The sequence below is a fragment of the Cryptotermes secundus genome, unplaced genomic scaffold (assembly GCF_002891405.2).
Source record: "Cryptotermes secundus unplaced genomic scaffold, Csec_1.0 scaffold1044, whole genome shotgun sequence".
NCBI lineage: Eukaryota > Metazoa > Arthropoda > Insecta > Blattodea > Kalotermitidae > Cryptotermes > Cryptotermes secundus.
The window spans coordinates 1,069,690-1,095,069 of NW_019738363.1; the positions used below are offsets into that span (position 1 = coordinate 1,069,690).

The following is a 25,380-nucleotide window of genomic DNA, read 5'->3' on the forward strand; positions in this document are numbered from 1 at the left end:
CTGCAAGCAGATCACATTTCTCATCCTTCACTAGGTTACTTCTAGGTTGGTAACCCCTATTAAATTAATTTATTCCTCTATACATGTCTCTGATGTTCTTGCTCCTACAGTTTGTTGCAAGCTCACCAATATTCTCTTTCAGATGTTCCCTCTTTTTATGCTGGCATAATGTCTTATATTGTTCAGGTTATCACCATTTATTTCACTTGGATCCTGTAATCACTGCAATTTGGCTTGTTTCTTTTGATCTAATAATTTTGAGGATCCTTTGTCGAACCTTGAGTTCATAATAACTTAGACTCTCTTTGGAAGAAATGTTTATATTCTCTCCAATAGTTTCCCAAGCTCTATTAATATCCACCTGAGTGTCTAAGTTTTCCATAGCTGCGAACCTATTTCAGATTTCAATCCCATACTGCTCCTTACCTGCCCAAGTCAGAGGCCCTTTCTGACATTTCGTAACAAGTTATTTAAGGTAAGGCGTTGTTGGCCCCATGCCCAACCCCCAATCTGGAGGACCACCCCTTGTCAGCTGTCTTCCACTGTTTATTCAATATATTCGCAGCTATCCACTATTTCTGGAGGCCGTCTACCCCATCTGCAACCTCAGGACGCGGCATGCCGTGTTGATAAGGGACCTACTTAACATAAGCGCGAAATGCCTACATTCCTTAAAGACAGGATACAACCCCTCGTTAAGTTAAATCAATTCAAAGGTTCATTATAATCTAATGTTATATTCTGAAAAGTGGTTGAGTACATCAGTCATAAAAACAAAACTCCGTGCCTTGATTCCGTAAGACCGGACTACACCGACCGAGCGACCGCCGCTTGTCGGCGAAGTTAGTGCCAACTTTCATACTTTTCTAAATTATTTTTCTTTATTGAAGACGATAGATCAACCGATTTCCGAATCTTATGTTCGTGAGTATTGTATTTGAAACTAAAACATGATTATCTTATTTGTTTCGGGGGTAACGCTGCATTCTACGGAAATAAATTTAACCTCTCTAAATCTGTAACGGAGAAAAATAAATAATAGTGTCCAGTGCATTCAAATGGAGTTGTGTGGTACTACTGCTGCAAGCGTCATTAGCTGATAGGAGTGGCGCGATACTGTCTGCGAATACGACATAGCAACACCTGGCATCTAGTGGTGACTGCCGTTATCACTGTTTTGTTACAGTTCGGTTTTAGATGAATGGTAGTTTTTAAGGTTTACGCGGAGTGAAAAAAAGTTTTAGTAACTAAAAGTTTAGTGATGTGTGTTTGTGATGTGCTGTAACCTTTGAAGATGGGAGGTCAACGGTGAGTTTCCGTAATTCTGCAGCTGAATTATAGGTAAGTAAATGTGAGGAGTGGAAATTACTTTTCATACCTAGATAAACTATCACGAAAACATGTTCGAGTAGGCAGCCATGCAGAGGGGAAGTCGTGCTTGCTCAACGAGATCTCTGGTATGGCGATTCTGGTTTCCATCGCATGTTGAAAATAGAATATATTAATATTCTAATGATATGCAGCTGTAAGCAACATCAGAGATGTTTTAGACATACGATAGTCACCCCAGACTAGAATAAATGTCCAATGGGAAACTTTGGCAGTTCGTTCCTACATACGTCACTGTTGAGAACGACAGTTACGACTTAATGGAAACTGATTCGCTAAATGAAGTTTTGTGGAAGTATTTTCTTTTTTAAATTCGTTGGGTGGGGTGAGGCAGTCCATTTGGTCACCCACTATTTGGCCACGTGCACCAGCTCCAGATGAGTTATGATGATAAGTGTGGAGCAGTCGGTGGAATGAGAATTAGCAGGGGAAGCCGAAGTATTCGGAGAAAACCTGCCCAAGGGTCACTCTGTCACCATAAATCCCACATGACCTGGGCTCGAACCCAGGCCGCCGCGGTGGGAAACCGGCGACTAACCGCCTGGGCTATGGCACGGTCTTTCTGGAAGTAGACGATGTCCATCTGTTTCTACCCCGATTTCCAGTTCCAGTAAATATGGGTTTGCCTTCGATATGTGAAATGGTCTTGCCAAAGCCATGCCTGTTCCACACGTTTGAAGGGAGGTAGGAGCCCTTCTTAATAACACGTGGATATGGTAGTATTTATTTGTAGTTTACTTAACACACTATCAGTAACTCAGGAAGCATAGCATCGAATGATTCGACGATAGTGAATAATTATTGAGCTGGAGAGGTTGTAGAAACAACTGATAGTGGCCTAATTTAAAGTACTATCTCGGCATTTTGCCTGGAGGGATTCCATCTTCAGGGTAGAAGATGAAAGCTGCGGGTTCCTCCGAAAAGTTGATATTATCTACCAAATTGCACGTTGTCACACCACAAAAAGCATCAGTCTTCATGTTTTTTTTTATTGCTAGTGGATTGGGACTAAGTCCCTTGTACTGAGGCCACTTCTGGCCTATTATTACCAGCCCCAGATGATAGGTGAGGGTGATTGTGGAGAAGTTGGTGGAATGAAGATTGGCAGGGGAAACCGAAGTACTCGGAGAAAACCTGCCCCAGCGCCACTTTGTACACCACAAATCCCACTTGACCAGACCCGGGATCGAACCCGGGCCGCCGCGATGGGAAGCCAGCGACTAACCGCTTGAGCTATGGCGCGGCCATATCTTCATGTTTACTGCCGAGAGAACCTCAGATCCCCATGGCATATAACAGTTGAGATTCTAACCCGGGACTTGCCGATTACGAAGTAAAGGCTTGGTGAAGCTGCCCCTGTATCAGGCCGTGGAGGCCCATAGGGGTGTGAGAGGTCGAGGCTCCCACATCTTCTAGACAATCGGCTCACAGATGACGGTGAGGTTGTCAGACTTAAGCGCTGGCCGCTCTTTACCCCCAGGAAGATTCCTGGTACTCATTTCTGTTAGAGGCAAAGTCAACCCCAGGACCAAAGTGCGGCTGGAAGGATTAGGTCAATTGAAAACTCTAATGATCTTATCGGAATTCGATCCCGCGACCTTCTGGCTTGTATCATTGTGCCTCAAGCAACTACGTTATCGCGTGCCCCCGATTACGAAGTAGTGGTGCTAATTATTACATGACTTCCGGTAACGTGTGATTTTTTGCGACACTATAAACTTCAGAATTTGTGTAGTAACAGACTGTATTTTAGAAGCCAATGTGCGTGTGATCAAGTGTTTCTCAAGGACGGTGTTTTAAAGACATTCCCTTCTCTTGTTTACATTTATCTACTTAAAGCCGCTGTTAGTATATCAGACTATGTAGCGTCGAATGGTAGGATGATGATTGTTGAAATGGAAGGGATGGAGTAGGAAGTGGTCGTGGCCCAATTGTAGACAGTATACCGGCATTTAACTACAGCAAATTATGAGAAACCTCAGTCAGTATAGATTGTTACCGCCAAAATATAATTGAGGTGTTACAGCTTCAGCGGAATTGTTCGATGCACTGTCCGTGTCGTAAAAGTAGAACATCTAACCCAGGCATATGCATACAACTGTCTGGTACAAGCCCCAAGTGTATCTGTTATTATACGGAGGACCCTTAAAGTGATGTTGTATGGTGGCGCAGGAGGGGAGAACACGAAGACAAGCAGTAATATGATGGGGTTCACACACTACTTGCTCTGCTTCACCTCTCTGCACATCGCTTGACCATGTGGGCTCGTCCATGTTTGCAACTCCGTTCGAAGAAAAGGAACGGGAGTGGACACGCGTAACTCGATGCGCGATCTGCAGCCGTGGCGACTCTCAAGGTTACTTCCTTTCTGCAGACTGTTGTATTCCCCTCTGATCCCTTGTATCCTTTTTCATTAAGCCCCAGGTGTTTGTCTGGAGCGAGGGCTGTTGCCAGTAACATGGGTGTTACAGTGTGGGAGGAGGGACGCAACAGCTCGACGAGGATTTGGAGGAGGTCTATCGCCGAGACGGCCCCAGTATATACTAATGTATTCGAGTATAATAGAAGGCTCTGTAAGACCGTCTCTTTGGTCTGTTGGTCAGAGTTTCTGGCTACAGATCCAGAGGTCCGGGTTCGATTCCCATCGCTACCAGATTTTCTGAGATGTAGTGGGTCTGGAACGGGGTCCACTCAGCCTCTTGAGGATAATTGAGGAGCTGTGGGGATTCGTTGCGCTGATCACACGACACACTCTATCTGCCAAAGTTGGCTCTACGCCGACAAGCGGCGGTCGCTCAATCGGTATAGTTCGCTTGCGGTCTTAAGTCACGGAGTTTAGTTTTAGTTTAGAAGGCGCTGTAGTTGATTGAGGCACTATACTACAAGCCGGAAGGTCGCGGGTTCAAGTTCCGATGAGATCATTGTATTCTTTTCAATTGGCCTAATCCTCCCAGCCGCACTATGGCCCTGGGGTCGACTCAACCTCTAACAGAAATGAGTACCTGGAATATCCTTGGGGGTAAAGGGCGGCCGGCACGTAGGGCTGACAACCTTACCGCCATCGATGAGCAGATTGTCTAGAAAATGTGGGAACCTCGATATCTCACAACCCTATACGCCTCCACGGCCTGGTACAGGGATAGCTTTACTTACTTTTTTTTTTTTTTTTGCTGTAATACAAGTGCAACTATAGTACTTCGGCTACAATAAAATGACAACCCCGATGAAATAAACTGTGTTAAGAGGGATTTTATTCTTGCGCGTGACGAAAATTATGGCAGTTTCTGAGGAAATTTGTTTTAACCAAACAGTGTAGTACATGAGGGATCCGTGTTTTAACACTCAACTGAAAACATTTCCCATATAACGAATCAAACGAACTGAAATCCTCATGTAAGCGTACTGAGCCATGTTCTACATAACTTTCATCCCGACTGAGCCGTTCAGCATTAGAGTTTCTTTCCAAAGTGCAATTTTGTATGCTCCGCGAGTCATATCAGAAGTACAGCTTTCGAAGCAAGTTGTCGCACCTGGTAGTACACAGTGTCTGGTGTGTTCTTATCTGGCGTCCACTGCACGATTCCCGGCTCTCCCTGGTCACATTCCAGCGTCAAGGTTCTCTGGTAGGCACCAAAGGATGCGAATTCGTCTGCAGGAGGCTGATTGGGGTCAGATTTCCAGTTGCAGAGCCTTCCAGTCCCGGTGGGGTACACGTCACCACGACGATTCTGCCGCGCTCCGGCAAAAATCCGAACAGCCTGCAAAACCAATGTCACGTGTACATACGAGTCAGTTGACAAAGAGGTCTGTGATGATGGTGTGTTATTCAAGGGAAGTACAGTTGTTGGACATTTTCCATCGTCTCGTTTTTGGTTAAGAAGGCAACAGTTTTGAAGTTGTCTCTGCTTCCTTCATCAGGTAGAAATATAACACAGATTGTTTGGTTCGTTAGCTGGAAGTAATCCCGCGAAAGAGATTAGCTCCATCTGATGGACCGTTGGAGGTTTAATATTTTTCAGATGATAACGGAAGCAGGGCCAACTTCGGGAGGGCTGTGTTTCTAACAAAAAAAGTACTATATGTAAAATTTCCAGCACATGTGCAAGTTGAAGGAGTAATTTATTAGAAAGATCAGTTAGGTCAAATTTTTTTCCTTGGCACTACAGCCCCAGTGGCCCTAGGGCTACCTCCAGGAACTTCTCCGTTCACAGTTACGTCTAATAAATAGTGTACTAAACTCCTGTGACGAATGTATGTACTGTATAATTTTTGTCTTCTAAATGATATGATTTTGTTGTATAGGTATGTATGTATGTATGTATGTTGAAACTCAGGGCTGTTTTCCCGACCTTCTGAAACAATTCAGAGTTAGACAAATTTACGATAATCTTATTAAGTAATGAACCAACTGATGAACTAGTTGATTATCAAACAAACAAACAAACAAACAAACAAGCTAACTAAATAACTCCAAGGTATAGGATCTTCCTTCGACATTGTTGGTTATTCACCTAATAGGTAAAGCTGTCCCTCTAACAGGCCGTAAAGGCTGCCATATTTTCTAGACAGTCGGCTCACAGATGGCGGTGAGGTTGTCAGCCGGCTGTCCTTACCCCTAGGAAGATTCCTGGTACTAATTTCTGTTACAGACTGAATCGACCCCAGGTCCATAGTTCGGCTGGAACGATTAGGTAAATTGAAAAATCCAGTGACCTCATCGGGAATCGAACACGCGACCTTCCGGCTTGTAGCACAGTGCCTCGGTAGTTATTCACCTGGCCAATAAATTTCGTCTTTTTTTTTTGTGAAACAGAAAGTTGCCATTATTGTCACTAGAATCCAGCTTTGTGTCTTATTCTGACCGTCACACATTGACAATGGATTAGGCCACGTTAAGACTTGTTTTAATATTATACTTAAGTGAAGTTTTGTAAAAATTCTTCGGGCTCCACACAATGCTGAAGTTTGTTTGGACTAGCTTCTTTTAGTACACAGTTCCATTGGATTAGTTTAATTAGTGGGAACGGTTGATCTGGAACCTGGTGTTCTAGTACCTAGCATAAAAGTTTAGTGAGACATTCGAAAGGTTCCGGGTTTAATCTCAACCGTGACATAATAAACATACTGATCAGTGAAAATCGGCCATCTGAAGAGGACAGCCACGTTCCAAAAAAACATACATCAGCTGAATCGCGGACAGTAGACAACATGCAGCTTCTTTCTCCGCCTGAAAACGAAACTTACCGTTCTTTCTTCCGGAGTCTTGTGTTCGTAGCCTCCTACGGGGTCGTCTGTAATGTAGAATGGATGGTATCTTGCAGGGGTCTCAGGGTCGAGTCCTCCCTCGACCACGAAAGTGTAGGTCTTCCCGCGTACTACGTTGATCTCGGGTATCAAAAGACCGTTAATGTACCAGGAGATACCCCAACCCACGTGACCTGCAAGTGTAGGCGTATCGTGTAAGTAGTTCTGTAGAATTGCCCACAGAATGCAGGAGTGTGCAGAATAGATGCTGACAAGGTCTACTTCGAAAAAGATTATGCAGAGGTTCGCAACCGATGTGCCGCGGTACACCAACGTACTGCTACGTGGGTGTACGTATACTGATGCTTTTTATGTACTCAGATGTGCCTATATGCATGTAAAAATGGTTTACAATGCGTGGAAACAGGAGTGAAATTGTGCTCAGCCCTGTAGTAGTAGTAGTAGTGAACGCAGGCAAATTTACTGCACTCAGTTGCAGACCGTTTGGTCAGAGTTACCGAGATATGTGGTCAGATTCGCGGCCAAGAGATGCAATTGTTATTTAGTTTTCTGTTATTCCATCCCTCCAGTTCAGGTTAAATCGCGTGACAGTAAGAATGCTTTATAAATGATGATAATGACGTGGCTTCTTCGTCCCTTAGTCGAAAAGTCAAATCATCAGGTTTTCGGTTAGTCCATTGGTAAGTCAGTAAATCCGAGATTCGGTCCGTCTGTCAGTAGTTGGCGTGGTTAGGTGTCGGTAGTGTCGTCAGTCTGTGAGTCGGTCAGTGTCATTCGGTCTGTCAGTGGGTGAGTCGGACGTCCAGTAAGTCAGCAGTAGTTCGGTTTGTCAGTGAGTGAATCCTTCACTCAGTCAGTCGGCCTTTTGAATATCGGTACTATAACGTTCCTCCCTTTCCTTATGAGAAACGGAGTGAAGTTCAGCCGTATGTGTCACGAACCTGTGATGGCCGGGTACCCGTGCTTGCCCCCCGTGGGGCCCATTTGCGCATAGAAGATGCCATCCTCCGGCTCATAGCACTGGATGGCTGGTATTTCCCACGCATCGGTCTTGGGGGCCGGGGCTGGTGTGGCCTGTGCGCTGTATGTGGTGCGGGTCCTGTTCCGGGCTGTGGGCTCTGCGGATGAACGCAGTTGCTGTTCAGGCGCCTGATGCTCGGATGACGGACGTGCCGCGGCAGCAGCGGGGGTAGAGTCAGTCTCAGGGATGGGGCAGTTCCATTTGGGTGCTCGTCCAAAATTCAGTAGCACATCTCCTGTAAATTATAATCCGTCCATCATTAAAAATAGATTAGGGATCTTATGGGTTGTTAATGTGAATGCCTTCACCCAGAAGCTTTTCATTCAATCATCAATGGCTTTACAGCCCTTTGTTGGGCCCTGGCGTACTCTTCGGTTTCGTAATCTTTTTTACAGAGACCGTAGAACTCCCTGGACGGGTGATCAGCCCATTCAGAGCTGCTACCTAGACACAGGAGACACAGTGACATCTGTGCGTTAAGTGGAATTTGAACCCACGATCCAAGCGTTCGAGCGAGCGAAGACAATTCATGCCCTAGACCGCTCGGACACCGTGCTCGGCCCAGATGTTTTCACCTTTGTTTAATTTGAGGAAAGGGACATAACTTGCAAGCATCTGAAAATAAAATATTTGGACTCAGGAGAGACGAAGAAAAATTGAGAATATTTCGGTGTCAATGCATTTGTGATTACCATGCGTAGAATCATATTTGACACGTGGTCGATAAAATAGTTACCATGCGATATGCATGTAAATTGGATAAGGGAAGCAAGAAATGTGTACAGAAATTTCGTGGAGAAAACATCTTGGTAAGCGGGCCACTTGTAACCTCCAGAATGAGATGGAAGATGTTAAAAGGAACGTCATTGAAGCAGATGTTCGAATGGTAAGAAGCTCGGGATGATACAAAGCGGTGAATTGTTATGTTAAGTGTTTATGTTACCAAAGGATTCATTACCGTAGATATGCGCGCTCTTCGTATCTGCCGAAGAAATTTATTGAATATCCATGAGCTTGTACAGTGAATTGTGTTGAGGTATTCTGCTAGAAGCTTCACCAAAAAAGTCGCAATTTATTAAAATTATTTGTTTTCCTGTACAGTTCAATTAATTACTTACAACTGATGTGTAAAAATGTATTCTATGTTATTGAATTCGACGTTTAAGAACTGAGGCAATCATTATATTCAGGAGGATATTGAAGTCGAACTCTGTAAAGGAGAGAAGGATAATCTGTTAACGTACTCTTATTCGCGAGGCTGTGGTAAGAAACTTCATTCCTGGAATTGAGAGGCCCAATCGCCCAGATGATGGGCTGGGTGCTGTTCGGAACAATATCGATATCCAGCTCGTCCTGTGCCTTCAGTGGTCGCTGGTACGTCACGATGGAATAGCCGTTCACCATTGCGGCGTTCAGCAACCGCACGTTTCCCGTGTTCTCCTGTCAACATGAAAACACATGGCTGGGAATCGAGCCGAAATGAACCTTATTCCAACCCCAGTAAACCTCTCATGAAGAATAGAGACTTCTGCGATATGATGCCACAGAGAAACCTACTGCCTTATCTTCTGGGTCAAAGAGTAAGCCAAGGAAGCACGAAAGCAAAGCAGCAAGTAGAGTGGGTGACATGCTGATTCTCTTTGCTTGCTTCCTCGGTTTACCGTTTGGCCCAATAAAAGGAGGCATACTTCTGTCTGAACGTTTGGTGAACTTATACTAGACTGTACGGTGCCACACCACAGAATATGATATTCTCAATAGTTACCGCTTTGGGAACCTCAAATATTACACAAATCTGACACGTTCTTTGGTTATTTCTTCGTTTATATAACGACTCTGTATCAGCTACCTAGATTATCTACTGCCGGGGGGAAATGAAGCAATACTTTTTGGAAAGCTTACGCAAATATACGTGTATGCACTTTCAGTTGTTTGTAGCTGTGCCTGCAGGGCTGCTACCTTAACATGGAGGGGAAGTTTGCATACCCTGATCATCTGCAAAGCTACACTTCCGGAAGTATACGCTCATGGTAGGGTCGTCCATGATACACAGGTCAGAGAGGAGGACCTGACAACTCCTTGTCCGCCACGTTGAAGGATTTGTCGTGAGTCAAAATCATACGAAGGAAGAAACTTAAAGATCGATTCCGGTGGCAAATAAGGAAAGGTAGAGAAATGGAAAACAAACTCCGTGGTCTACAGTCCGCAAACGAACTATATCGACCGAGCGACCGCAGCTTGTCGGCAAAGTTAGTGCCAACTTTAGAGGATAGAGGGTGTCGCGTGGTCAGCGCTCCTCACGAGGCTGAGCGGACCCCGTTCGAGACTCACTACTTCTCAGAAAATTTGGGAATCGAACCCGGACCGCAGGATCTATAGCCCGGAACTCTGATCGCTAGACCACACAGGCGGTCTAGAGAAATTGAAGCAAGAGGCAAATGATAGACATGATTGGGAGCCAGGGTTCTTAGAGGAACGTAGAAACAAAGGGTGAGTATGTAAGTAATTAAGTTTATAGCAATGCGTATGACCCATTAGGATTATAAATTAAAAGAATATAGTTTAATTGCTTCGAAGGAAGAATGTGACTTCTTTTTAAACAAAATGCCCAAGAAAATATTCAGACTTAAAAAGGATAAAGTAAGTGAGTGAGGAACTTAGGATCTTACATAACGAGGTACTGCATGATTTATACAGATAGCTTATTATTATGATGCTGAAATTAAGGAGGCTAATGTGGCCTGGGCACATGATGATGGCAGACGTAAGGAATATATGCAGTATTTAGATGCGGAAGGGTATATTAGGAAGACTGAGAAGGAGATGGGGCGATAACATTAATATAGATATTACAGATATAGTTTTTGAGGACGGGAGGTGGATGGATGTTTTTTTTTTATTGCTAGTAGGTTGGGACTAAATTTCTTGTACTGCAGCCATTTCTGGCCTATTGTACCAGTCCCAGATGATAGGTGAGGGTGATTGTGGAGCAATTGTGTGGAATGAAGATTGGCAGGGGAAACCGAAGTACTCGGAGAAAACCTGCCCCAGCGCCACTTTGTCCACCACGAAACCAACTTGATCGAACCCGGGCCGCCGTGGTGGGAAGCCAGCGACTAACCGCTTGAGCTATGGCGCGGCCTTGGATCGAAGTAAATCATGATCGTGTGAGATGGTCGGCTTTGGGCATTAGCGGTGTTGAAATTTCGAGTTCTTCTACCGCAGTTATTTGTTAGTATCTGCAATTTCCAATACTGCAGTTTTTTTCACAGCACAAATTTTATCAGATAACTGCCAAGATATTGTATCGCCCGAGTTCCGGAAATTGTAACACATGAAAGGGGTGCTTCACGAACAGTTGAGGGTATATCCTTTATGTATCACTCTAGCGTATAGTTTTTTGGAGGTGATTTACAAGCAGTTTGTTCGAATTGTCAGTAGATGGCAGGAAAATTCATTCCCGTTGATACCAAATAGACTGCTATATGGGTTAAAAAGTAGCAGGTGTTTCGTAACGATTTATCCGATTCATAACATATAAGAGGGTAACAAAGAACAGGTTACCCTGAGCCTTTCGTCGGGGCAGCTGCCTCTGGTGCCGGCGCACTGTGACTTCGAATCCAGGAAGTAGTCATCAGCGTATCCTTTAAGCGTAGTCTTGTCCACCCACGCCACAACGACATCACCACCGATCATCTTACTGCGAGCGTCATCACCGGACAAACCAAACGACATGTACTCTCCATCCTCTGAAACAGAACACTTGTGATTGTCAGGTCCAGCTATTCAAAGTCTGATTACTCTACGAGTCATGGTATGTCATTCGTCTTGCAGGCAACCTCACGGAACAAAAGTCCCGACTGTGTCTGAATTTTCCATAGGCGTACCAATACCGGAAATATGCTGAAAATAGAATCTAATAACTCTCCAATGCTGACGTATTTGTTTACGTCACTAACTAACGACAACACTCACGAATCCACGGTGTCATTATGGCGTAGCTTTTTAAATAGCCTTTCTTTTTTCAGGCAACCTGTGTTACACATCTGCCGCAGAAACTGGATGCCTAGTAAGGGGTGAAAATGTTAACTCGGCTCTTATTGACTGATTCTTCGTGTACATTGAGACTAACTGGTCCAGTTAGCGTTCATAATTACCCTACCAGAACTTAAGGGAGGAACATAGACTGACGGTGTTTGAGAACAGGGTGCTGAGGAGGATATTTGGACCGAACAGAGATGAAGTGACAGGAGGTTGGAGAAAACTGTGTAATGGGGAGGTTCATAACTTGTACTCTTCTCCAAAGAATGATCAAGTCAGGGAGGATGAGGTGGGCTGGGCATGTAGCACGAATGGGAGAGAATAGGAACGCATATAGAATATTGGTGGGAAAACCAGAAGGAAAGAGACCACTGGGAAAGCCAAAAGGTAGGTGGGTGGGCAATATAAAAACGAATCGTAGAGAGATAGCATGGGATGGTATGGATTGAATTGATCTGGCTCAGGATAGGGACCAGTCGAGGGCACTTGTGAACACGGTAATGAACATTCGGGTTCCATAAAATGCTGGGAAATTCTTGAGTAGCTGCAGAATTGGCGGCTCCTCCAGAAGGGCTCAGCTCCTTGAGTCTCCAGTCTCTCTCTACAGCATAACCAGTTGAGAATCTTATTAAGTCATCCACGAATAAATAAATCGATCATAACAAGTAGTAGGCATGTGGGCTGAGATGCCCATGGACACGCTGTGTGCCAACTTAATTATGAATGATGAGGAACAGTGCTTGCAAGGAAGGGGTCGTCGATTATATTTTAGGGGGTCTCTTTTTCTTATACTCATTTGGGTCTTTTACATCGAGATTGGCAACACTGGCGTCATGCAGGATTCGCTGACTTCCGTATGCAACAGATAATTGCTGAACAATATACATTGTAATTTAGTGGATCCTCTTAGCGAGGAGAAAGTTGCATTAAGGTCATAATATGTCGAGAGGTCACTAACATTTGCACTTCACGGCGCGGCAAAATGAACATTTGAACGTTACGTCACTGTTATTATGGATGCATCTGACACGAGCGCGACACATGTTTCAATTGTTTTCCGGAACACAATGGCTCAAAACGAGATGTAGAAATATTAATATTGTTTGCATGCTGTCAGTTGAAGGTTCTCCTCATGGAATGAATGAAGCTATCGCCTACACGCACACTCAAAACGACAAATTCTTTTTAAGTCTATGATCAGGAGGTTTTTATTTTTTTAGGGCTTGTGGTTTCTCACATGGTCAAAAAATCCTTAGCTCTTACGGAAACAGAAGGTTCATTACCATGTTAAAATCAGCAGCTGGATTCTTTTCTGAGTCAACTAAATCTTATGTACAAATTCGCAACGTACTTTTCCAAGATACATTTTAATATTATCCTGTATTCTACCCATAAATATCTCCATTGCATAGCAACGGCCGCGACGAGGACCACATAGAAAACAGCTTCTACTTTTTGATGCGTGTTTACCGAGCCGTTACTTAGAAACGGGTTGCCTAACCCCGTTGTTCTATTGTTGCGTGCGTGTAATGCTTATCAACTGCTGTTTCTCTGGCTCCCAGTCCGTGCATGGAGCAAATATGCCGCAGTATTGGGGTTTCCGACTAAAGTGTTCCGTATATTTCTCACCTCAAGGCATGCTACATGTCTCATCTGTCGCATTTATCGTGCGCAAATGTTTTTAATGTCACGAGAGAGACTGCACTGTAGTTTCTTTTTATGTTTTTTCCAGAATAGTATATTTCTCTCTCTTTTGTCTAGAATAGCAGAAAGTCAGTAACACTTAGAATTAATATTTTAATAAATCTATACAATTTTTCTTCTGAAAAGCGATAGAAATCTAATTTTTTTAGCACAAACTACAGAAACTCACTGTATTGTAAAAATCTAAACGTGGAACACAACGTCGACTTGATTATTGTTTCTGTCACTAGACATCGTAGAATTTAATGTGATTAACTCGTAACTTTGTTACTAGATGGCATCAGCAAGCGTTTTATTGTTTGTAATCATTCTTATTCAAGTCGAGTGTTACATAGATGCAAGAGACAGCGCAAGTGACGAGAGCTGAGAGCTGGCTGCGTCTCTCGGGAGATCTGCTAATGAAAGTATTGAGAGACCGTATCAGCGCATATAAATAATACGCGTCTCTCCGTTTGTATAGAGCCGATTAGGTAACAGCAGACAAATTACTCCTCCACAGGGAATTAGACAGATGGTGCCTAACTCAGATGCCTTCCCTCCCCCTATATAGAAAGAAAATGAAAATATTCTAGCAGTTTCTTGTCATAAAACGAATTAAACGCCATCCTTCCCTCCGAGCGTGGCTGAGTAGTTAGTATGTTCTGTTTGATATCGGATGATCCAGGCTCGATTCTTTGAATATTAATTTCACTATAGTGGCAATTATTTTTGCGAATTTTCACCGTCTCTCCCAGAAATGTGGGGATAGTGCAATAAATGGGTAACAACCGCGTTTTTTCACGAAGTCAATGGTAGGTCTTGAAAAAATGCAGTTACCTCATTGGGAATCGAACCTGCGACCTTCCGTGTTGTAGCATAGTGCATCAACCAACTACACTACCGCGTGCCCACGGTATTATGTGTAGAGTGCAGATTATGGAACTCGCCACAGAATAAGGTCAATTTTTTATAAGAAAAACGGACAAAAATTGATGATGTTTTGGGAATGGCAATAGACAAGTTAAAGAGAAAGTCGGTGATTGACCTACGGAGGAAATTGCGTTGATGAGAGAAAGGAATCAAACAACCGGTGACTGCAAGAGTGTTCTAAAGACAGGATTTAAATGTCAGTTCTTTGGCTTGACATTTGACAGTTTAATATTCTTGAAGGTATACGCTTGCTCATCCGAAAGAAATGTGATTCATGACTCAGGAAACGCAGTCTATCACACGCCGCGTCACGGCTGCTTAGAGACCAAAGCATCTATTTCACCGTCGCGTGAATTCGTGTGGATACTTTCATACTTCAGCGATTCCTATACAAGTACAAGATTGCTCCAGTAGCAAAACACTTCTAACTTCAAACTGTTACTCTCTGAGTTAGTTCTAATTTTAGTATTATGTACCGAAACTGTGGTCAAATGGTTAACACCGCGTGCTTTGTGTCCAGGAAGTCTCAGGATCGATACTTGTCACAAAGGACAAATATACTCACAGAGACATTTGGTGAAATTCCTAAGTCTCTTCCGCATAGTGGGATAGTAACTTACTTACTCATGGAGCTGAGCGCTCTTGAGGAGCGGCCAATTCTGCAGCTACTCAAGAATTTACCAAAATTTGATTGAACCCGAAGGTTCATTACCGTGTTCACAAGGACCCTCCACTGGTCCCTATCCTAAGCCAGATCAATTCAATCCATACCATCCCATCCTATCTCTCTACGATTCATTTTTATATTGTCCACCCACCTACGCTTTGGCTTTCCCAGTTGTCTCTTTCCTTCTGGTTTTCCCACCAATATTCTATCTCCATTCCTATTCTCTCCCATTCCTCCTACATGTCCTGCCCACGTCATCCTCCTTGACTTGATCATTCTTTGGAGAAGCGTACAAGTTATGAAGCTCCTCATTACGCAGTTTTCTCCAACCTCCTGTCACTTCGTCTCTCTTCAGTCCAAATATTCTCCTCAGAACCTTGTTCTCAAACACCCTCAGTCTACGTTCATCCCTTAATATCAGAGACCAAGTGTCACACCTATACAGAACCACAGGCAAAACTATAGTTTTGTATATTCCGGCGATACATAACATCAGTGAATAAGCCACACATAAATATGCAATTAATATGCATCACACACTGCGTGAGTTACGTGCCTGAAATAGCATCGTCAAATAACAGGATCAGTCAAGAAACATGCAGCTGATTGTCAGATGCAGGCCGTGCGTACAGCTGCTGGTAACGATCATCGAACGGCCAATAGCAGAGAGATACGGTTGTTTATTTCTTGTTATTAAGCCATGCACCCGACAGCAGTGTAATCTGCACTTATCCCTGTGATGAAGAGGTTCTTGAAAAGGGTTTTCAAGCTCGTTACCATGAGCATTTTGTTTACGTTTGCACAATCAGTGCCCTTATCTTCATCGTGAACTTCCTCTGGAAGTAACGGGCTATCACAAGTTGCCGGGGGCGCAGTGTTTACCGGAATATGAAGATCACACTGCAGATCATTTCCCCAAAAGTGACTGGGTGTCATCTAAGCCTTCGTAGAGTTTAGTTTGTTTCTGGGGGGGGAGAGTAATTTAATGTAAACAATACAGACAATTTAGTTTCTGAAGAATGCAGTCTTCTGGGATTTGGCACCGTGTATATGTGGTGTTAACCGACGTTTCGGAGGAACGTATCGCCCCCATCTTCAGGGTTGAAGAAAAAGNGTGTTGCCCAGCTTGCGTCATAACATTAGTTCATTTCAATTTGAATTTGATTGGTTTATAAATTCTAACAAAATCTTAACAAACCAATTACAAAAATTGTAATATATTAAGACAGCCGCTGTAGTTGTAAAAACTTTAGATTTTATATCCAATCGTATATTATTAACATTATATGTATACTTTAACTCCCAGAACATATATTGTAGTAGTGGTTTCCAAACAGTATTGATGTCCCTCTGATGATGGTCTCTAAAGACCGAAACATGTAAGGGCATAAAGAATTGAAATAAGAAAAATATTCACCAGTCACACTGGACGGACCTGTTAGCTTTTTATAATTTCACTCTAATTTTTAAATTACCGGGGGGTTTTTCATATTCAGCTCGCATTAAATTGGAACAGATGATGTATTCTTATGTTTCATTTTGGTTCGCTAGGAAGAGAAATCTATAAAACTGCGCAGTCTGAAGCAACGAATAAGGCCTTCAGCTGAAGATGTACATGTATTTTAAAGAATTATCTTTATTTCCAGTACGTACACTGTCGGTATAGAGACTGGCTACGGGCAGGACGACTGAAGGGTCCGAGTTCGTGTCCCGGTAGGGTCAAGAATTTTCACTTCTCCAAATCGTCCAGACCGGCTCTGGGGTCCACCCAGCCTCCTATCCAATGGGTACCGGGGGTTCCTTCCCTGGGGGTAAAGCGGCAGGGGCCTGAAGCTGACCCACTCACCTCCAACTAGTGCCGAGGTCTAGAAAATGTGAATCTATATATAAACTCCCCCATACGCCTTCATGGCATAGTTGAGCACAGGGACAAATTTAACTTTCACGTACATAATAATTACTATTCATGATCCACTTCAGTGACTCCTCGATAAACAGCTGAATGAAAATCCAACACCAGTCTCGAAATTTGAATATAAATGCACTGATTTTAACTGACAGCCGTATATGTACTCTTTCAGTTAGCGGTTTACTGTGCGTACCTTATACGCGATCTGTCAGCTTCATATTAGGTTGGCACCCCTGTGTTTCAGTTACTACCGGAAATGTGTGATTGTTACATAATATGTATAGGTGGTGTGTCTTAACTATTTCTCACGGTGTTACGGTCCTATCTAATGCCCGTTAAAAAGAGAAAGGAACTTAACGCCCGGGTTTCATCATGTTTCTTACGACGTGGGCGATGAGCATTCACCCAGTCGTCTGCCTTCCTTCCACCAGGTTTGCTTTTTACATTGCAGAGTTCCTTAAAGAATATTAATACACGCTCCGGTGGAAGTCACATATTTGTTAAACGCGTTTCATAGATGATCCCGTTTCTTATGCGTCCTATACAGTTCGTACACTGTTAAACATTTCTGCTTCGGTCTGGCCGATAGGTGTCCATAATTGATTTTAGTGTATAAGCGACCTATATCCGCCTACTTTTCGTTGCTTGGCAACCGTTTAACTCATAAACCAATTACTGTGCGGCGCCATAACCGTAAAGAATATAAATTTGAGCAGGAGTATATGAAAATATATTTTAAGAAAAACAGGCATAAATAATGGGAAATGTCATTAGCATTACAGTGGTCGCGCGGTCCAAGGCGTGAACTGCTTTTGCCCGCCCAAACGCTGGTGTCGTGGGTTCGAATCCCACTCAAAGCGTGTATATTTGTCTACGTTCATTCTGTGTTTGTGTTGTCCTGTGTAGCTAGCGAACTTGCGGCGAGCAGATCCCCCAAACAAGAAGTTCTACCTATGTAAGTTTTGAGGTTTTCACGGCGATGACTATGAAGAAAGTCGTCTTCTGGGTTTAGACGCTGTGTATTCTTCGTTTTGGCCGACGTTTCGGAGGAACGTATCGCCTCCATCTTCAGAGCAGTTGAATGGCTTGGAATGCAGAGAGCAGTAGCTATATAACTATATGCTCTGAAGATGGAGGCGATTCGTTCCTCCGAAACATCGGCCAAAACGAAGAATACACGGCGTCTAAATCCAGAAGACGACTTTCTTCAAGAAATTCTACCGTTTATCTCTATATGTTTCATAAACTGTAAAATATAAGCCAAGGTTCATCATGGACTGTAGCGCCAATAGATTATTATTATTATTATTATTATTGCGCTAATTGTGCTAGAGATATGAGGGATATATGGTGAGAAATGATTGTCCTTAAATTTTCCTAAATATTCATCACAAGTAGAGCTGCTGTACATAATAAGGTAATGAGAACTGGCTTATGCACACATTTTTAATTCATCCGACAAATTTCTGTGCTGATCTGTAGTATCAAGCTTGATTGTAATTCATTGATTGGTATCGGAGGTAAAACATGTGATGAACGGATACTACCGCCCCTCATGCCTTCTTTGTATTCTCTTTCTGGGAATATGTATTTGTACATAAACGCGCAGGCATTCGTGTTCTCCTTCTGCAGACTATCTATTAATTCACATGAAAATAATAGTGGAATGCCCGTGGAAATTCAACTGAAAAATAATTTGACAGTTATCACGTATAGCTACAGCTCCAGCATATAACGCTTGCATGAATCCGCTGTTATGCATTATAGAACTTCAGGGATATTCTGAAATCATTCCAGTAAATATGCACCCTGTGAACTAACAAGTGAAGTTCTGAAGAGAAAGCTTGATAGAATATGCATAATAATAATAATAATAATAATAATAATAATAATAATAATAATAATAATGTCAAAAGCAGTCTATAGATATTTCTTATCGGTAAAGATCGATGCCATTATAGTGATTGGCATCGCTGTAATATCAACTGAAACGTCGTTTATTGGTGACATCTTTCGGGGCTGTGAACATCTTTTTTTTTTTTTTAATTCGCTTAGTGGGGGGTGGAGTCCAACTGGGTTTACTCGGCACGGATGCCACTGATTTGCCTATTGTAGCCTGCCCCGGGTGATTATGATAATGGAGAATTTGGTGGAATGAAGATTGGCAGGGGAAACCGAAGTACTCGGAGAAAACCAGCCCCAGCGCCACTTTGTCCACCACAAATCCCACTTAACCTGACCCGGGAACGAACCCGGGCCGCCGCGGTGGGAAGCCAGCGACTAACCGCTTGAGCTATGGCGCGGCCTGGATATCGGGGTTAGTTTTACGTTTATTCTTCATGGAAGCGACATAACGGAAAATGAAAGCTATAAATATGTGTATTGGAAAACAGAATAATTAGAAGCGTCGAGTTGAGTTGGCTGCCCTGCGGTAACTTACCGAGTTTACTGACGAGCTGCATGACCACGCTGTCTCCTGCCACGGCCCAGCGCACCTCAAACGCAAGCTCGTCCCACAGTACCTCGCAGTTCAGCTTCGACTGTGTACCAAAGAACACGGGCTTAGGTTTCTGCAGAGCCCATACGTATATCACGCATGCGTACTTGAGCGTATATGAACGAATGTGTGATGTTTGCGAACTTAATGAGAAAGAAAATTAATAATTTGGTAATAATCAATAAATTCCAACTACAAAATTCAGAGAACAATTGCAGAATCAAATTTTAATAAAGTGATAAAATATCAAATATTTATGAAAATAAAACACAAATAAACTTGAAAGATATCAAGTAGATAAATAATGGTTTTGTAAAATCCTTAATTAGTTTCAGTTTGTTTACTATATGTATCACTTGCCTTAACATTCAAAGACTCAGGTTCTTACCCACTGATTGTACCCAATGGTTTCATGTAATCCTTAGAGACTGTTTCACTATACTACATTAACCAATTGTTCTATATAACATAAATGCAATACGTTCCCCGTGAGACAGGAACTGAATTCTTATATGTTATTTAAAAGAAATTAGTGCTTAGAGGGTTTAAACTAATTTATCTATAGCTTATCACACTACTTATGTAATAACATTTCTCTTAATATTTAATGCAGTTAATTAGAATGTACCTACCTATCTTTGTGACATTAAAGGTTCCATTCCGCAAAATTAACGGCAGCTTTCAATTCCTTCTTCATATTGCACATCTCATGAAAAATATTATTATAGTTTAGCCCTCATTTTCAAACTTAGTTTGTTCCCAAACGTTGGACTTTTCTTCCAAAAAAAAAACTCCAGTTTCCTTAGCGACTTAACATAATTCGTTACCTACTCCTTAGTCCTAAGATCCTCCCAGGAGCTTTCGCATCTTCTACGACAGGTGCACATTTTTTTCTGTTATTTTCCTTTTACCTCCATCTCTTCATATTCTGCTCTCGTAAACGATCCTCAACATCTTCCAACTACCCCAGTATGGACCTTACCACTTTTCCCTACCTTCTGGCTTACTTATAACAGTTGTCTTGGCCACCCTACTTTGATCGATTCTAGTGACGTATGCACATCACTTCAGAGTTCACCTTTCAGTGTTTGTTACTAGATCCGGGGCTCTGTATAACTCCCTCAGTAAACGGTTAGTTATGATTCAGGAAACCCCCTTCTCAATCCTCCTCAGTGACTTAAAATTACTGATTATCATTTGGGCTTATAGTATCAAGATTTCTTAACTTTTTTCTATTATGTATCTGTTAAACTCGCGCGAAAACTGCAGTACGTCGATCTGTATGATGTAGAGTAAGACGGGATAAGATGACCGGAAATGGCATGTGAAATAATTGTCGTAATTGCCGTGGCTTGTCTCAGGGTTATATTCCAGACTTCGTTTTACGTCGGTGTTCAGAGAACCATGCAGACTGTTAGGTCTGATATGACCCGAACAGGAATCAGAGCAATTCTTCGTTAATTTATCGACGCTTTCAGTAGCTGAAGTTGTATATCGAATTAAAGGATAACTCCTTGGCCTGTAGTCCGCAAGCGAACCATACCGACCAAGCGACCGCCGCTTTTCGGCGAAGTTAGTGCCAACTTTAGCGGATAGAGGGCTGTTGCGTGGTCAGCGCAACGGATCCCCACGGCCCTTAATCTCTGTTTCATATACCTGAGCCGCTATTTGCTTGAAATAGCTCCTGAGTTATCCTCAGGAGGCTGAGTGGACCTTATTCCAGAACCATCACTTCTCAGAAAATCTGGTAGCGACGGGAATCGAGCCCGGGAACCTCTGGATCTGTATAGCCAGGAACTGTGACCACTAGACGGCAGAGGCGGTCCGAATTATGGGATAATCACTGGATAACGATTTGGAAAATAAATGAAGAATGAAAAAAGAAATAGCCCCAGGATCTCCATAACCCGTTTGTTTTTGCCCTTGCCCAAAATCGAACTTTGTGCGTAATTAGAGATCACGCCATGAAGGCGTATGAGAGCTGAGGCATAACTCCACTCTTTTTTAACCTCGGCAGTAGATGGAAGTGAGTTGTCACCTTCGCGCCATGGTCTTTTTATCCCCTGAGGAAAACCTAGTGTACTCGTTGAGTATGAGGCTGAATGGGCCCCAGAGATGGCTTGGACAGTATGAAGAAAAATCTCTTGGCCCTGCCTGGAAGCCAGCCCATAGCCTAGTCACTATTCTGACTGATGTCCCGGCTTCTTCAGCTTTACTGGCCATTTTTCATAAATACAGTCGTGACTACAATGAGCAAATATTTATGACGGAATGTCTGACTTCGTCATCACAGCTGACGTCAAAACCCATGGGTAGGTATCCTAATTACGGTATCGAAGTTGCAAGTTTCCTAAATTGCCAACCAGTCAGGAATGTAGGAAGGAGCCAAGGAGGCGTCACCAGTTTGTCGTCACAAGTTCAAGGTCATGTGTTTGTGGGTCACTTGAACGCAGGTGGCCTTGAGAACACGTTTCGGTCGGTAACATAGTTTACATTCATGTCAGAGGAAACATATGGACCGAGAAGTAACAATTTTGTCACGTTGCAAGCGGGAGAATAGACCCAGCTGCGAGGTCCTGTCAGGGACGATGGGTACGCGTTTCATTCGTACTCATTCGAACTGCTGTGGGTCTAAAATCAATGCCTATTGGAGAGATCGTGTCTGTTCGCCAATATTTAATTATTGTGTGATATTTGCGGTTATCACAGCAGTGAGTGCGAATATTGCTGTTTGCGGGAATGTGACACCATGTAATTTGGTGCATAGGTACTGTCGTAATCATCTAATTCCGGTGGGCTTAAATTTAAGTGTTCATTTTTTACTTCAGTCATTCTACCGATATCACGTTTTTTACGCCTCCCAGTGTTCTGTATATCTTTGCACTAACTGTACATTATTATTTGCTGGTGTTTGCTGACGGTTTCTATTGATTCGGTTCCGAATGAGTGCTTATCTAATTAACTGTTTTTAATGGTCCCAATTATATTCGTAGTCCGTACAATTTTTGAGCCGAATAATGTATTCATTAGGTAGAACAATAAGCGAGTTAATCTGTCAATTCACATAAATAAATAAACAGAATGGTGTTTAATATGCATTGCTACTCACAATGGCTCAGAATTGTTCTACAAATTCAAAAGGACGCCATTTGAAACCATTCTAACTGTAGAAGTCACGTGGTGTTGGGGGCTTTCGTCGGCATTGACTATATGGATTAGTCCTACTGTCGTCTGGCATCTCGCACTGTGCAGTGTGGTTAGTTATTTATCATTTATTTAATGACGCTGTCAGTAACTCAGATCATATAGCATCGAGTGATTGGATGACAGTGAGTAATGACTTTGGAAGGATGTGCAATGAAGTGGTCATTACGTGATTTAAAATACTGGCCTGGCATTTCTATATAAAGCAAGGACCCTGTACAAAAATGACATTATACAAGAAATATTAAAAATGGATGGTATAAAAATAATATTTATTTCATTGTTCGTGAATACAGAAGTCATTGAAAATGTACGCTAAGCAGTGTTGTGTTTTAAATACATTTCCAAGGATAAAAGAAACAAATTATGACATATTTAGAAGTTATTACGGTATGTTACAACATGAATATTGTTAATATGTAAATAAATACATGAAAATAAATTAGAATAGGTATATAAATTAACATTGTCTGGCAGGGTAGTAATTACCGAAGGGTAAAATGTAAACAGATTTCTACAATTTCGGTATAGAGACACGAATAATTTCGCCTTTTCCAATAACTGAACTACACTTCATAAGCTTGTAGGTTAAAAATATACACGAACGTAAAAGGATATCCATTTTGTTTTCAGCCTGGTATTACCCGTTAAATACTAAATTGTATTCAGCAATAAATAGTTGCGGCTTTGTTTTGAGACGTCAACTAAATTTCTGCTGAACCTATGAAAAATTAAATAAATAAATTAGTCAGTTGGTACACGGTAGGGTCATCAGTAATAATGCAGCGTTAATATGTTGAGACAATGATGAATGATGCACATGAACATTAAAGTAACGAACTTTGAATTTTCGTTTCCATGGAAACGCGTTCCTGGACTGAAACGATTGGGTCTGGAGAGTGTGACTGGGACGTGGATGTTTTTAGTGACGGAGCCGATTATCTGCGTTTCAGCTGTAGCCGGTCGTGTTTCAGTGTTTGATAATTTAGAATGTTTAGACAGAGACGGGCCCACTTGGGCGGAAAATAAGTGGTAACGGGAGAGAGGCCATGTTTTAAAAACAAGGATTAGGTACTGTAAGTATTTTGTGGAACATTCTGTTTAAACGCTCTTATTTCCGCCTACGCTGCCGTCTGAAGGAACGTACTGCTATTGGGGACGTATTCGAAAATGGGTAAAATTTCGTTTCCTTTAGGCAGTGGTGTTTAAAATGTATATGCTTGACAAGATGACGCCTCCTGATATTTATCGAGTCTTAGAAAATGCAAAATTGATATTCATTCCCTCTTTCCCTTCGATGTATGCAATTTTGAGTTTGTTGATGTTAAGGTATAAAAAGACTGTCTTCGCTCGCTCGGAAACCGGGATAGTGGGTTCGAAACCCACTCAGGGCATGGATGTTTAGTTTGTGTGTCTGCGTTTTTCTGTGTTTGTGTACAGGTAGAGGCCTTGCGACGAGCTGATCACCCGCCCAAGGAGTCCTACCGAATGTGTAAGATCTAGAAAAACCGAAGTGAACGGAGAAGTTCATGGAGGTAGGCCTAGGCCCACTGTGGATGTAGTGCCAAGGAAAAAGAAGGTATAAAAATGGGCAGTGAAGCAGCTTAAGTAAGAGACGATATAGGCATATCTGATTCAAGCAGTATTATTAACCATTTTTACTATGTCTATACCTTGTGATAATCTTAATGACCAGGATAATATTTGATCCAATTTGACGTTAATTTACAGTTATAATAATTGAGGTTTTTACGGCGGTGAAAATTAGTATTGTGCTCTACTACACACCGTGTGATGTAGTAGGTGGGTATCAAAAATTGCAGAAAGATACTGCCTCTACCTTTTACCCTGAAAATGGAGGCAGTATGTTCTTACGAACCGTTATCACTTGCTTACCAGTCTACATGATGTCATAAACCATATCAGCGTGTAAAAATTAAAATAATAATAAAATTAAGATACAGTAAATTAAGAAACGTTGGATTTGAGTGTCTCAAGACGGTGACTGTGAAGAGTACGAACTTCTGGGTTATTGCACTGTCTAGTTCGGAGAGATGCAGACGTGTCGGAGCAATATTTCGCTACCATCTTCACGGTCGAAAAGTGAACCAAACAAGAAACGAACAGAAACAGGAAATAAGCTGAGCAGAAGGAACACATCTTTGAGCTTCTTGTCTGCTTCTGATGGTTCGTTGCTTCTATTAATTGTATCCTGGATATGGAGGTATTAATTTCCTCCGAAACATCCAAGTTCCTCTGAGCTACCCAGAAAGTCGTTCTCTTCAACAAAAAGGGGATTTTTATATTTTATCATCTCGATTGTTTTGCGTTGTTAAGTGAACTCCTAATGATGTAGATTATTTTAATGTAGATTTAAATCGGGGTAAAGAATGGAATTATAATGTAAAGCCCGAGCCAAAGATGGCAGTTTTTGTTGAAACAGTGTTGTTTATTTCCAAGTGTATGCAATTAATTTTTGCATTTTGTTATTTCAATTTACGCGCATCACTGTAGTGCAGTTTGACTGGTAAAATTGGCGAAGTTATTGCGATATGCATTAGTACAATATGGTTCATCACAGACCGGGAAAGAAGAGAAGAGTATACAAATTCAAAAAATACTGTCAACTTTAACCTATAAAAATTCCAGTTGGTATGAAAATGAAAGTTCAGGGCTGCATCTGATCCAGGCGTCATGTCACTTATTTTTCACGAACGGTTGATCCCGGGAATTTCGGTGCCTTTGATCAAGTTTGACGTATTCAGCACGGCGCT

General features: G+C 42.3%; 2 protein-coding genes across 2 annotated transcripts in view; one reads left to right on the plus strand and one right to left on the minus strand.

Annotated features, from left to right (window-relative positions):
• Positions 1-25,380, minus strand: part of LOC111870973 (protein Skeletor, isoforms D/E) — a 101,304-nt gene that overhangs the window by 9,673 nt on the left and 66,251 nt on the right. The window contains exons 7-12 of the mRNA XM_023863665.1: positions 19,346-19,445; positions 11,240-11,424; positions 8,920-9,115; positions 7,596-7,910; positions 6,634-6,827; positions 4,920-5,147 (exon numbers count right to left, since the gene is read on the minus strand). Of these exons, the coding sequence (XP_023719433.1) occupies positions 4,920-5,147; positions 6,634-6,827; positions 7,596-7,910; positions 8,920-9,115; positions 11,240-11,424; positions 19,346-19,445 (1,218 nt within the window). The remainder of the gene's footprint in view (positions 1-4,919; positions 5,148-6,633; positions 6,828-7,595; positions 7,911-8,919; positions 9,116-11,239; positions 11,425-19,345; positions 19,446-25,380) is intronic.
• Positions 1,170-25,380, plus strand: part of LOC111870974 (complexin) — a 765,449-nt gene continuing 741,238 nt past the window's right edge. The window contains exon 1 of the mRNA XM_023863668.2: positions 1,170-1,341. The gene's annotated coding sequence lies outside the window, so the exon portion shown is untranslated. The remainder of the gene's footprint in view (positions 1,342-25,380) is intronic.